Source organism: Microtus oregoni, unplaced genomic scaffold (assembly GCF_018167655.1).
Source record: "Microtus oregoni isolate MIOR12 unplaced genomic scaffold, Mior012 000091F_ref0000469, whole genome shotgun sequence".
NCBI lineage: Eukaryota > Metazoa > Chordata > Mammalia > Rodentia > Cricetidae > Microtus > Microtus oregoni.
In genome coordinates this window covers 210,459-224,180 of record NW_024544600.1, presented here as the reverse complement: position 1 = coordinate 224,180, position 13,722 = coordinate 210,459, and the positions used below count along the sequence as shown (strand labels likewise).

The 13,722-nt window shown below is 47.8% G+C and overlaps 1 protein-coding gene across 1 annotated transcript in view; it reads left to right on the top strand.

Annotated features, from left to right (window-relative positions):
- The window catches only part of LOC121442407 (phosphatidylinositol 5-phosphate 4-kinase type-2 beta), a 29,751-nt gene that overhangs the window by 1,672 nt on the left and 14,357 nt on the right, over nt 1–13,722 (top strand). The window contains exons 2-3 of the mRNA XM_041643948.1: nt 10,560–10,657; nt 12,947–13,043. Coding sequence (XP_041499882.1) covers nt 10,560–10,657; nt 12,947–13,043 — 195 coding nt within the window. The remainder of the gene's footprint in view (nt 1–10,559; nt 10,658–12,946; nt 13,044–13,722) is intronic.

The window sequence follows — 13,722 nt, the reverse complement described above, 5'->3', positions numbered from 1 at the left end:
CCCGGGAAACTGGGTCAGCAAAATGTGAACCCTAAATCCCTTTCTGGAGGTCAGTCCTTGATTTTGTTTGACATACTCCTTTTCACTAGAAAGCGTCTGTCTGGGCAGAGAGCTGGTAGAAGCCTGAAGGTGGTTAACTTCGGGTCCCTTATTTCCCATGTGAGACTGAAGCCTTTGGCAGAGGGTAGTATGCTTGTGGTCACCGTAAGACCCGTTCCTTGTCCAGCTCCAAGAAGCTTTGTTGGTTAGTGAGTTTTTTGTTTTTGTTTTTTTTTTTTAAAGACAGGGTTTCTCTGTGTAGTCCTGACTGTCCTGAAACTCACTCTGTAGACCAGGTTGACCTGGAACTCACAAAGATCTGCCTCTTCCTCTCAAGTGCTGGGGTTAAAAGCGTGCACCACCATCACCTGGCTATTCTTGAGTGACAGGTCTCTTGTTCCTTTTACTCTCTCAGCCATGACTGAGGTTAGATGATCCTCGGGGAAATTGTGTGTGTGTGTGTATGCACACATGCTTGTATGGAAGTGTGTATGTGTGTGTTTGTGCACTTGGGTGCGCCTGCTGTGGTGTGTGTGTCTGTATGCACACATGCTTGTATGGATGTGTGTATGTGTATGTCCGTGCACTTGGGTGCGCCTGCTGTGGTGTGTGTGTCTGTATGCGCACATGCATGGATGTGTGTATGTATGTGTCCATGCACTTGGGTGCTCCTGTTGTGCATACCAGTTCCTGGGAGTGTATATAGTATTTGGTTTTCTCATGGGCAGTTAGAAGTCGACAGAGATGTGGGCATGTGATGGAAGACTCAGAGCAGCAAGTAGACTGGGCGATCACCATTTCCCTTGGCTAACTTTGAGAAAGTGTGATGGGCTCGCTGGAAAAGCATTGACTTTAGGCAAGATCCGCACACTTCTGAACTCGATGCTCCCGGGAGATGGGAGGGGGGTGTGGAGCATCACCTGGACAGGCGAGCTTTGAAGGCCAGTTACCTGTCTTACTGCGTCCTGGCATACAGCATGGTGTACAGGCTGCGTGTGAGTTAGGTACCCAGAAGGCCATTTCTCCAGGGGATCAGGGTTGCACTGCTCCTGCTGGGTTCCTGGCCTTTCCTGAAGATTCCCTGTCTCCAGAAGCTTCCTGTTACTCCTCTTCACCCCTTCAGACTTCAGACATCACCTTTTCTTCAGGTCTTCATTGGCCATTGAAACCTTTAGTCGTGTTGGTCTGGAGCTAAAACAGTACATTACCTGTGAATGCCGGGTCTCTGCAAAAAACCCTTACCCTCTCATGAGTCGGTTGCTTTACTTCTGGGTGGAAAGAAGAAGCCCTTTTAAAGGAGCTGGTTTGTTTTGTTTGTTAAGAGAGGCGTTTGAACTCAGTGTTGTCACTGGAGTCCCTGGATAAGACAGGCAGTCACTGATCTCTGGAAGGAAAGAGGGTAGAAGCCATTGGGCTGGACAGGGCGGAACTAGCGAGGAAAGACAGAAAACTGGGGTTTTAGCGGATGATAACCTTGTTCCAAGGGTCTGGGATGAGGGAATAGGTACTCTCTGAAGGAACACGGAACAGGAGGGCTGCCCTGCCGGTGTTTGTGTGCCCCTAAGAAACAACACACATGCAGAGCTCACCAGGAGGAGTAGTAGCAGTGATGGGAACTCTGTATTTACTCATCTGAGAAAGCGCCAGCTCTTCCCCAGAGTGGCTAGCCCATTGTACTTTTCCACCAGCAGCATGTGATGTGATTGCTCCAGATCCTTGTCAACACTTGTTACTGTCTTTTTTAGCACAGGCATCCTAGTGGGTGTGAAACAGTATTTCATTGTGATTTTGATTTGCATTTCTCTGGTAACTAATGATGTTAAGCATCCTTCCATATGCGCTGGCCATTGTATACTTTCACTGGAGACTGTCTATTAAATCCTTTGTGCATCTAAAAACAAATTGTGCTTATTTATTTATTTATCTATCTATTTTGCAGTCCTAGAATATGGTTATAAATCCAGAGACTTGTACATGTTAGACAGGGAAGCACTTTTTTTTTCTTTAACTTTAATAAGCTCACATCAGGCTTCTGAAGAAAGAGAACCTTCAAGAAGGGCTGGCTATCCATCAGGAGCAATGCAGCCTTCATCCTCCTGGCTCAAGCTGGCCCCAAACTCTCTTTGTAGTCTAGGATGACCTTGAACTTCTGAACCTCCTGCCTGCACCTTCTGAGTGCTAGATTTACATGCATGTATCATTACTCTCAGTTTTATGCAGTGCTGGGTACCAAACCCAGGACCATGTACAAGCTAGGCAAGTACTCTGCCAACTGAGTTATACCCTTAGCCTCTTTCCATTTTTCTTCTTATTATTTTAAATGGGATCTCACTTAGTTGCACTGGGTGACCTAAACTTCCTCTGTGTTCCAGGCAGGCCTTGGATTTGCAGTCTTCCTAAGTAGCTGGGGTTATTTTCTTTTGAGCCAGGATCTCACTGTGTGGCGTGTAACCTGCCTGCTTCTTCCTCCCCGTTGCGGAAGCGTGAACCACTGTGCCCAGCCTTGCTTCTTACTCAGCCTGTTTAGCCTCTGCATTATTTATGCTCATGGCTCGTGGAATTAATCATGTGGATAATCCAAAAGCCCTTTCTGTGAGGAGATGCGACAGACTTGCCCCCCAATGCGGTGTGCTGAGCCTGGCATTCAGATGGGTCTGTGTTCTGTGATGCTCTTGATGCTGCAGAAGAGACAGGCTCTGGACCGTGCAGACGGGAAAGCAAGTGCACCTCTTCTAGACCGTGCCTGCTATAAAACTTTAAGTTCCCTTTGTCTACCAAGTAAAGCTTCTTTTTATCTTTCTGCTACTTGAGGCTTCACGCTCCAGCCATAGCCTCGGCAGCTGACCCTCCCTTCCTCCAGATGAGCAAATACCGGCACTTACAGCAGTCTTGCTTATCTCTCCTTATCCTCAGACCCCAACTCCCTTGTTTTTTCTGCTCATCCATCCCTCAGCTCAACATTTATCAAGCAACTTTTTAGTTCCAGTCACACACTAAGGGTTCTCAGCCAAGCAGAGAAATCGACATGTAAAAAAATAATTACTGCCAGGTGGTGGTGGCGCACGCCTTTAATCCCAGCATTCTGGAGGCAGAGGCAGGTGGATCTCTGTGAGTTCAAGGCCAGCCTGGACTACAGAGCTGTTCTGGGACTGGCTCCATAGTTACTGGGAAACCCTGTCACGAAACCCCCCTCAAAAAAAAAAAAAAAAAGAAAGTAAAACAATTACTTACCCTGGCCTGTGAGATGGCCTAGCAGGTAGTGTCTGCTGCCAAACCTGACCATATGCGTTCAATTCCTGGGACTCACATGGTGGAGGACAGGGGAAAACGGCCCCCATTCATTGTCCTCTAACCTACACACATGTGCCTTGGCACTCATGATAAACAATAAATAAATAAGTAGATGCAGTTTTAAAAATTACCCTAAATGTGACACTTAGCTCGTGAAGATGCGCAGAGGAATGGGTAATTAATTAAACCTGGGGGAAGCAGGGAGCCTTTCAGGCATGGCTGACTTTTAGCCAGATCTTGGATTATTTTCATGGTCTTTATCCTTTTCATTCTTTTTACTTATCCTTTTGTTTTGTTTTACAACAACAGAGTTTCTCTGTGTATCCCTGGCTGTCTGGAACTAGCTGTGTAGACCAGGCTGGCCTTGAACTCACAGAGACCCCACTGCCCCAGCCTCCCATGCGCTGGGATTAAAAGCGTGCGCCACCGTGCCCAGCACCTTTTCATTCTTATCGCCCTTACCTACCGTTTGAACTGTTGCAGTGGGCCATTCAGTGACTTTCCTGCACATTGGGGCACACATGCACACAAAATAAGTAATTGAGGGAAAAAACACATAGAAAAGAAAATTATTAAATATATTGATGTTACAGTCTTAGAAAGCATCAACCTGGGATTTAGTCAGTAAAAGCACCTGTTATTTTTGTTATTAATTAATCTTTCATGGCTCTGGATGTTGAACTCAGAGCCTTGCACGTGCTAGGTAGGCAAGTGCTCTAATACTAAACTACATCCCCAAACCTCATTTTATTATTTTTATTTTTTAACCTGGCTACCTTGCCACCCTGACTCTTTTTCATTTGATTTTAAAACATTTATTTATGTATTTGTTTGTTTGTTTGTGATCCTGTGTGTGTGGAGGCCAGAGGGCAGGTTTTAGGAGTCAATTTTTTCTCCCAACAGGAGAATTCCAGGGATGGAACTCAGGCCACCAGGCTTCGTAACAGGTGTCTTTACCTGCCAAGCCATCACCCTGGCCCCACAGCCCACCCACTCTCCTGCCCTCTTTTTAAACTCTTTGAGACATGTTTTTCAAAACTGCCCTTCAACTTGCTCCGAAACTTAGTGCAGACTGGTCTCGAATTCATGATCTCTCCAGGTTAGCCTGCTACACCACAAGGTCCAGTTAGCTGTTACTGATATTCCTAACGTGATGGAGCATTTACTTGTCTTGGCTCTGTCACCCCACCCCCACCCTTTGCCCCTGACCTGTAGTGCTGCCCCCCCACCCCCACGAGTGCTTGCACACTTACTGCTCCAGAAACACGCGCGTTATTTTGAACCTGAGGCTTGGTGCTCACTATCCCCCCCCACCACTTGGAATTCCCTTCCTCTGGCTTGTTTTGGAGAATGACTCTAGACCTTACCCAGATGCACTTCTCTGTCCCTGGCTCCAGCAAGCAGAGCTTTCCCACTCGCGGGCAGAGCCAGCGAGTCTGTTTTTTTTTTTTCATCTCCCTTTATATTCCGCGCAGTTCCAGCGCTCATCACATCGCTTCTGTTACTTGTCTGTCTTCCCAGCCAAATGGAAAGATGTCTTTTTGTTTGTATATCCCGAGCTCTGGCCTCAAGTCAATGGAGTAGAAGTTTGGCAGAGACTGAGCCAGACCAGGAAAGGTATTGAATGCTAGGTTAAGGAATTACAGCTTTGCCCTGACTTGATGAGGAGCCTTAGAAGGTTTCTTTGTTTTGTTTTGTTTTTTATTGTTTGTTTGTTTTTTGCTTTTGAGATAGGGTTTCTCTGTGTAGCTCTGGCTGTCCTGAAACTTGCTCTGTAGACCAGACTAGCTTTGAACTCAGAGATCTGCCTGCCTCTGCTTCCTGAGTGCTGAGATTAAAGGTGTTTTTCACCACCTCCTGGCAGCCATGAAAGATTTTTAAAAAACAAAACAGATTAACTTCATCTTACATCTTGTTCCTTCTTTTCTTTTTTTGTTAGAAAATTTATGTTTCATTTTACATACCAACTCCAGTTCTCCCTCCTTCCCCTTCTGCCCCCTACCTACTCTCCCTTCCCACCCCCCTCCACTCCTCAGAGTGCTTAAGGCCTTCTTTGGGGAGTCAACAAAGTTTGGCATACCATCTTGAGGCAGGACCAAGTTCCCCCCCACCCCTATATCAAGGCTGAGCAAGGTATCCCACTATAGGGAATGGGCTCCAAAAAGCCAGTTCATGCACCTGGGATAGGTCCTGGTGCCACTGCCAGGCTCCCCTCCCCAAACAGATCAAGCCACGTAACTGTCACCCATCATAAAAAAATTTTAAACAGAGATGTAATGTAATCTTATTGTAGGCTCTTCCAGTGTGGAGTATTCTTGGCAGTGCTTGGAGAGGCTTAGGTGCCCTGTCTCTAGCCTGAGGTGTCAGGGCCAGAGCTGCCCTTAGAACCTTTGCTGATTCTCTTCAAGAATCGTGTGCTCTCGGAGAGTCCCTGTGTCGGGTTAGTTTCATGCCCCCAAGAGCATAATGTCTTGTTTCTTTTGTGTGTACAATATCCCCCTACCCACCCTCCTCCTGCCACGTATATATCTAAGATGGAAAATCATATAGTGGCTGTTTTGATAAGTACTGTTCAATTGAAATTGAATAAAGCTCTCTAGGGATATAAAATTTAGCACAACTAAGTGGGGGTTCTTACTTCTGATCCCTAGAGTGAATTACCACCTGTGTATGCGGCTCCGTGGAAACAAAGGTGAGATCTAGATTGTTTGCCATTGTTTTAGCTGCGTTGAAAAGTTCCGTTACGAGGTTGTATACTCAATAACGAGGATGAAATTGAAACCCAAAGCTCGCCAGTGTACAGCCATTTAAACTTTCTTACAGTAAGAGTTCCATGAAGGGCTGGAGAGATGGCTCAGGAGTTAAGTGCTTGCTTGCTGCTGTTTCAGAGTACTAGAGTTTGGTTCCTAGCTTCTGTGTCTGGTGGCTCACAGCTTCTGTAACTCTAGCTAAAGAAGTGTGGGCTGCTCTTGCAGGGGACCCCCCAGTTCTGCTTTCTATTTCCAACCCTGGAGATGAGTAGCTCCATCCCCAGAGGATCTGACACCCTCTTCTAGCCCCCTCAGCTACCTACACTCATGTACATATTTATACACAGACATACACATATATGCATAAAATAAAGCTTTTTTTAAAAAAAAAGATTCGGAGAATTAATGAGTAACGCATTCCCTTGTAGGTCCTGTTAGAATAATTCAGCCTGGTCCTATTAGAATAATCAGCCATGGTTAATAGACAGTCTTTTCTAGTTCCAGAAGTGTCAAGCCCTGGCCTTAGCACTAAGTTTGTGTCTTAGACAAATCTAGAATCAGCTTGTAGCAGCGTATATAATGTTTGGGAGTAAACATATTCTCTGAGCCAAGGAAATGTTCTTCCTAATGGAGGGATGAACCGGAAAGCCAGAAGTGAAGTTTGGTATGTGCATGACGGTGATCTGAGCACAGGAAAACAGAGGCAGTAGGGTCACGTGTTTGAGGCCAGCCTGCTCTACACATCAGATGCCAGGCCAGCCTGGTCTGCATAGGAAGGCAGTGTCTCAGTAAAGAAAAGTCAGAGTTGCATAAGAGCCCTACACTCCGTTTTCTGTAGTGCCCTTTGTTTTTATGTTTTTGGTTTCCTTTTGTTTTGAGATCGAGCCTAACCACCCTGCAGGCCTGAATGGCCTGGAACCAGCTTTGTAGACCGGGCTGGCCTCCAACTCAAACAGATCTGCCTGCTTCTGCTTCCCAAGTGTGGGAATCAAAGGCAGGCCTGCTTGCTTCTTTGTTTTTAGTGTTCATGGTCTCCCTGTCGGATTCACCCTCCTGTCTCTGCCTTCTTGCTGCCAGGATCCAGGCATGCCCACCACACCCACTCTTTTCAGACAGAATCCTTCTGTGTATCCCAGGCTGGCCTTAAACTCGAGGTCCTCCTGCTTCAGCCTCCCGAGTGTCTAGTTCTCTTTTAACTTTGAGAGTAAGGCTTGAAACGTCAGGAAAAGGATGTGGGATAGCCACCATGAATTAATTGTCTCTGATGGCAGGAAAACCAGGAAACGGGCTGGTTTCCGCTGTAGGCACAGATTAGACGGTCATGTTCTCTTGTGAGCACCCTTGCAGGGCAACTGTGCTTTTGATTGCTGGAAGGCGTAGCCAAGAAAGGTCATCGCAGAAGGAGATGGTGAATGGAAATTATAAAACTTTACTTATCAAGGAAAACTGGGCCTACAATAAAGCACAAATTTTTAATGTGCAGTTTACTGACTTCTGACAAAGAAGGATATGCTCATGTGACCAAACAACAGGCTTCTTAGGAGGGGAGGGGATGAGGGATTTGTGACAGGGTTTCTCTGTGTTAACAACTCTGGCTGTCCTGGAACTTGCTTCATAGACCAGACTGGCCTGGAACTCACAGAGATCCAGTTTTTTGGTTTTTTTTTTTTTATATTTACTTTTTATTTATTCTGCAGTGCTAGGGATCGAACCCAGGACCTTGTGTATGCTCTGCCAATGAGTTACATGGCTAGCCTTTTGCCTTGTTTTGTTTTAGACAGGGTCTCATGTAGCTCAGTTGGCTTTGCACTCTTGATTTTTCTCTTCCCAAATGCTGGGATTACTGACATGTGCCACCACTCCTGGTCCTCGATGATTTTCATTGCCCTGGAACATTCTGTTGCTGCTTTTTGGGTGGTTTAGTTGGTTATTTGGAGACAGGGTCTTTCTTTGTAGCCCTGACTGTCCTGAAACTTGCTATGTAGACCAGGCTGGCCTCGAACTCATAGTTTCCACCTCCCTCTGCCTCCTGAGTGCTGGGGTGCTCCTAAAGGTGTGTGCCACCATGCCTGAGAAGGAACATGTTTCTTATGTCGGCTTCCTCTTGGCAATTCCCAGCCTGCCCAGGCTGTAGTGTGATTTCTCATGTAGATGGAATTACTTGGCATGTGCTTCTGTGTCAGTTCCAGTCAAGGCTTTGCCAGCCGTGGGTTGAATACCCCCCGCACACACTCCGTCTTCCTCAGTTTACCTGTAAGTGCAACGGGCTTTTCACCAACTCTGGGGAAATGGTTTGCTAACCCAATTAACTTGAAACTTACTCCATCACCTGACATTTCGAAGTAAAAGAAGATTTAGACTATAAAAGGAGAAGCAAATTAAATACCGGTTCCCCCATTTGTACTCCTGATGGAGTCCTAATGACTATAGGTTATCCCCTTCCTGCCACATGGGCCCTCCTGTAGATAATAGAGGTTCTGCAAAGACCGTGTCTGGGAGACCCAGGCTGTGCCCCTCACCCCCAGTCCATTAAGTCACGACTAAGGTTTCCGCAGTAAATCCTGAATGCATTAGATGCATTAGTGGCCACTGGGTTGAGGGTCAAATGTCAAATGCTCTGCTGTGATAGCGGAGGACATCTGTGGCTGATTAGACCACTAATTGGCTAAGCAGGATGAGGAAGTGCAAGATCTTCCCTCAGCTCTGCACCAATGAGGAGCCGGCCCCTGTCCAGGCCTCTAGGGGCGTGTGTGTGTGTGTGTGTGTGTGTGTGTGTGTGTGTGTGTTGTCTCCCTGGCTCCCCATTCAAGCCTCTATTTGAATGTGGTGTGTGTATGTGTGCATATATGTGTTGTGTCTCCCTGGCTCCCTGTCCAGGCCTCTATTACCTGGGGGTGGGGTGTGTGTGTGTGTGTAAGTTGTGTCTCCCTGGCTCCTCATCCAGGCCTCTATTACCTGGGGTGGGATGTGGGTGTGTGGGTATGTGGGTGTCTCCTGGCTCCCCGTTCAAACCTCTATTATCTGAATGTGATGTGTATATGTGTGTATGTATGTGTTGTGTCTCCCTGGCTCCCCGTCCAGGCCTCTACTACCTGGGGGTGCGTGTATGTGTGTGTGTGCATGTTTGACACTGAGAAGGCTTGTTTGTAGTAGGGGCAAGGTATCTCCCCAACAGTTCAGCATAAGCAGGTTGTTGCATGGTGAACTGGTCTTGCTTTCGTTAGGAGGATCAAAGTGAGCCAGGGCCAGGTGTCTAACTCCTCAGCTTACTAATCTTTTTTTTTTCTTTTTTTCCTGAGACAGGTTCTTACTATGTAGCCTTGGCTAGCCTGGAACTCTATGTAGATCAGGCTGGCCTTGAATTCAGGCTGCCTCTTGAGTACTGAGATTAAAGGCGTGTAACACGCACCTCGATCCCTTTAATTTTAACCATTATTCTCTGGAGATAGACGTTATACCCACAAAGATCCACCCATTTTTTTCCTAGCCATGATCTAGTGTCTTGAGTGGTCCTCGGTTTGTACTAAGATAACCAAAGGCTTCAGTTAGTATGCACTGAGGTTGTAGGGCATTCATTTATAAATGTATTTATTACGGTTGACTAATATTTATCGAATAACTCTCAGGTTAAGTAAGGGTGCCATCATGGAGTCCCCAGAGGTCCACTAGGTGATCTCTGCTAGCACAATCAGTGGCCTGGCACGTGGAAAGTTCTGGAGTTGACCTCTAGCACTAGAAAGAAAAGAAAGATCAGTCATGGCCTTGCCTAGCTGAAGTCCAGCAGGCCATGAGGTTTATCAGCATTAACCACAATATTTGGGAGGCCTGGGGAGCAAGGAAAGCTTCGTGGAACATGTGCCCAGCTAACTCAGTCAGTAGAGTATGAGACTCTTACCTCGGGGTCATGGGTTCTAGCCCCAGTTGGGCACCATTTAAATAGAGACTCTTCTTTCGTTTTCTGGCTGCCCAGACCCGAATAACCACACAAGATCTATATTAATTCCAACACTGTTTGTCCAATGGTTCAGGCAAATTCCTAGCTAGCTCTTACATCTTAAATTAACCCATTTCTACTAATCTGTGCATTGCCACAAGGCTGTGGTTTACTGGCCAGAGTCTGGTGTCCTTCTTCTTCGGGAGCTACATGGCTTCTGCCTAACTTCACCTTTTTTCCTCCTCGATCTTCGCTTGGATTTCTCACCTTGCTATATTCTGCCTTTGCCATAGGCCAAAGCAGCGTCTTTATTAACCAGTGGTGGTAAAACATTTACAGCAGACTGGGGGGGATCCCACATCGAACTCCACCTTGTTAGGCAGAGGAGACTCAACAGGTGGAGGTGTGGCTGGGAATGAATTACTCCAAAGAAGAGCAGAAGCAGGGGAGAGAGCCTGGAGGGGGAATACAGTCCGAGTTGCACCTTCCTGTCTCTAAGGCTGTGACCTCCTGGTTAAGTCCCTCGCTTTGGCCTTGCTTTCCAGATCAATGAGCTGAGCAATGTCCCTGTCCCTGTCATGCTAATGCCAGACGACTTCAAAGCTTACAGCAAGATCAAGGTGGACAATCATCTCTTCAATAAGTAAGTAGGCTCCTGTGGGGAGGGCTGGGTTTTGTGGACAGCCTTTTACTTCCTTGAAGTGCCTGACTTGTGTCACAAGTACACTTGTTGGCAGAGTTGACAGACAGGCCTGGAGGATGCCATTAAAATGTGATTTCCCCCATGCATGTCATCTTCCTGTATCAGCTACTGCCAGGGTCCCTTGGGGCTGTAGCTGGGCCCCAGGTGATTCGCCCAGGACCAGCTCTGGAGAAGGGAGCTCTGAGAGCTGAGGTAGCTAGTGTACCCATCTTCATCTCCGCTGCCAGGCATGCCCCTGCCCCATCTGTGTGTAAGCCACAGGCTGAGCTTGGTGCTCAAGGTCACTTCCCAAAATAAACTCTTCTCTCTTTTGATTTTGTGGCCTCTCGGCCTCCATACCAATGTCTCGAAGTTGTCTCAGGTCACTTTTGGAGAACTTCAAGTGGTCAGCTCTTATCCAGCACTGCCGAGGACCTGTTCTAAGCCATTTGTTTGTTTGTTTTGAAACAAGATTTGTCTGGGTAGTCTTGGCTGGCATGGGGCTTACAATGTAGACCAAGCTAACCTTGAACATCAGTGAACTCCTGCCTCTGCCCCCTTGGTGCTGAGATTATAAATATATACATATACCGATATGCTGGCTTAGCCCAGACTGGTGTGAATCTTACGGTGTAGACAAGGTTGACCTCAAACTTCTGGCAGTCCTCCTGCCTCAACCTCCTGAGGTACAGATGTGACACACCTGCCTCTTGCTGCTGCTGCTGCTTTGAGACAGCATCTCATGTAGCGTAGGCTGGATCTCAGTGTGTAGTCTGATCTCAGTCCATGCCTCGAGCTTTTGACAGTCCACTCGCCTCCACCTCCCAGGGCTGGAGTTTCGGTGTTCACCCCCACTCCTGGCCTTTTTTGTAGCCTTAATTTTACGTTTCACCATGGGCCACACCAGAAACCTTGAGGCACTCCACTGTGCTCTATTCTGCATGCTCCCCTTGGGTCCTGCTGTCCATGGTCCTTAGTCTCCACCACCTCACCAGCTGCACAACCATCACCCCCATTTCCAGACTGTCAGCTCTGAGGACAAGCTTGGTTTTCAGAACAGCTTCTAGTGGTCTTTCTCTGCCACAGTAGGCAGGAGCATCTCGTTCTGGAAGCCATCGGTCTTCAGGACGGCCACCTCCCAAGTGGCCTCCTAAGGAATGGTTGGTAGCCGTCAGCTCAAGCTGGTACAGTTTGAGAGGTTAGCACTCTAGGGGCAGACATCACACACATCCCGTTCCAGGTCTCTGGTCTCCCTCATGCCTTGGTCCAGAACAGAACACTGAGCTCTTAGACTTTTCTTTCATCTTCGCTTTGGCTCATTTCAATAATCCGAGACGTAATGTCTATTAGGCAACAGTGCTATTCTAGAAGATGTGTCGGAGGCTTCAGGAGGAGCCACTTATTTTGATTTTCAGGAAGTCTGCGTCCTGGAATAGCCAGAGGGCCTCAGTCTAGAAGGGGGCCTCTTGACAGAGTTACCATAAAGGAAGAGCCCTCATTTCTAGACCATTTTCTCTTTTTAGGAGTCTGGACTGACTAAGGAATGGCATGGCTTTGTAAAGGTGTGGTCCTAGGGCTGGGTCTGTAACTCAATGGTAGAACACTTGCCTTGCATGTGTGGGGCGCTGGGCTTGGTTCCCAGTACCACAAAACTCACAAACAAACCAAAAAACCGGTTCCTCGTCAGCTGACTGAAGACCTCTTCAGTACAAACCAAGCTTGTTTAGCTGAGGTGTCTCACATGATGCCCAAGCTGTTCTGGAACTTACCTAGGTAGCCCATGTTGGCCAGATGCTCTCAGTGTCCCTCTGCCTCAGTCTTCTGAATGCTGGCCCTGCAGGTGAGCCCATGGCTCACGCCAGCTTCACCTTCACCTGTGGACATGCAGCAGGCAGGGCGTCTTGGACATGAGCATCTCCAGGATGTTTCCATGGCAGTCTCCCAGAGAAGAGTGGCCTTTTGATGAGAGCAATCGTCCCAGCATGCTGTGAGAAGGTGCACACTCTGGGTCTCGCTGCCCAGTGGATACGCTTTGCTTTTCAATTTTAAGGACAGCGTTAAAAACAAAACCAAGTCATACAGATTCTAAGTGTACAGTTTGATGAATTCTACCCAGCCAGAATCACTTACAGTGTTTGCTGGAAATGCAGTTTGCGACTCCAGAGTTTATACGGGCCACACTTTGAAGGGCTCTGGTGTCACTCAGGCTGAGTAAGGGCAGCTCACAAAGTGTGTATCTACTTTCCCCAGGGAAAACCTCCCCAGCCGCTTCAAGTTCAAGGAGTACTGCCCTATGGTGTTCCGAAACCTCAGGGAGAGGTTTGGGATTGATGACCAGGATTACCAGGTATGGGGCTGTCTGGGCACAGCTGGAGGGTTCAGGGATGAGGGGGTTAGGAGGTTATAAGACAGGCAGGGGGCAGAGTGTCGGTGGTCCCTGAACATCTCCCTGTCCAAGCTCGCTCCAGTGCTAGCAGACAGGGCCAGTGGGGTATCGGGAGCTTCTGGGGGCGGCCTCCAAAGCTCTTGTTGGGGGAGGAAGAGGGAGAGCAGCAGGAGGGAGGGGGTTGTATAGGGAGCAAGCAGTGAGCCTTGTTATAGCAGATAAAACAGATTAGGAAAAAGACACGTAGGGTCGTGCATCCTACTGCCAAGTATGAGCGAGTGTCCCCTGAATATGTCTGCTGTCCTCATGGTGGGAGGAGGTAGGCATGCCAGAGTGACTGCGCTCTCCAGAGCATGATCCTGTCACAGAAGCCATCGGCCTAGAGGGAATGTCCTTCAGGCTGAGCCGCCATGGCTCCGCACCTTCTCTGCCTTGCACTCCGAGCCCCTTCTTTCCTGGCACATGGCCAGCTAGAGAAGGTGGAAGAGATTGTCTTTGCCCTCAGCAGTAGGACCATAGCTGACTCTTTCCTTGTCCATGCTGATACCACAGTGAGATCAAAAACAAATGCTAAAGCCCCGAAGCATTTTGTAAACCTTGGAGAGTTCCAAGGAGTGTGGGGCGAGTCTGGAGACAAGTG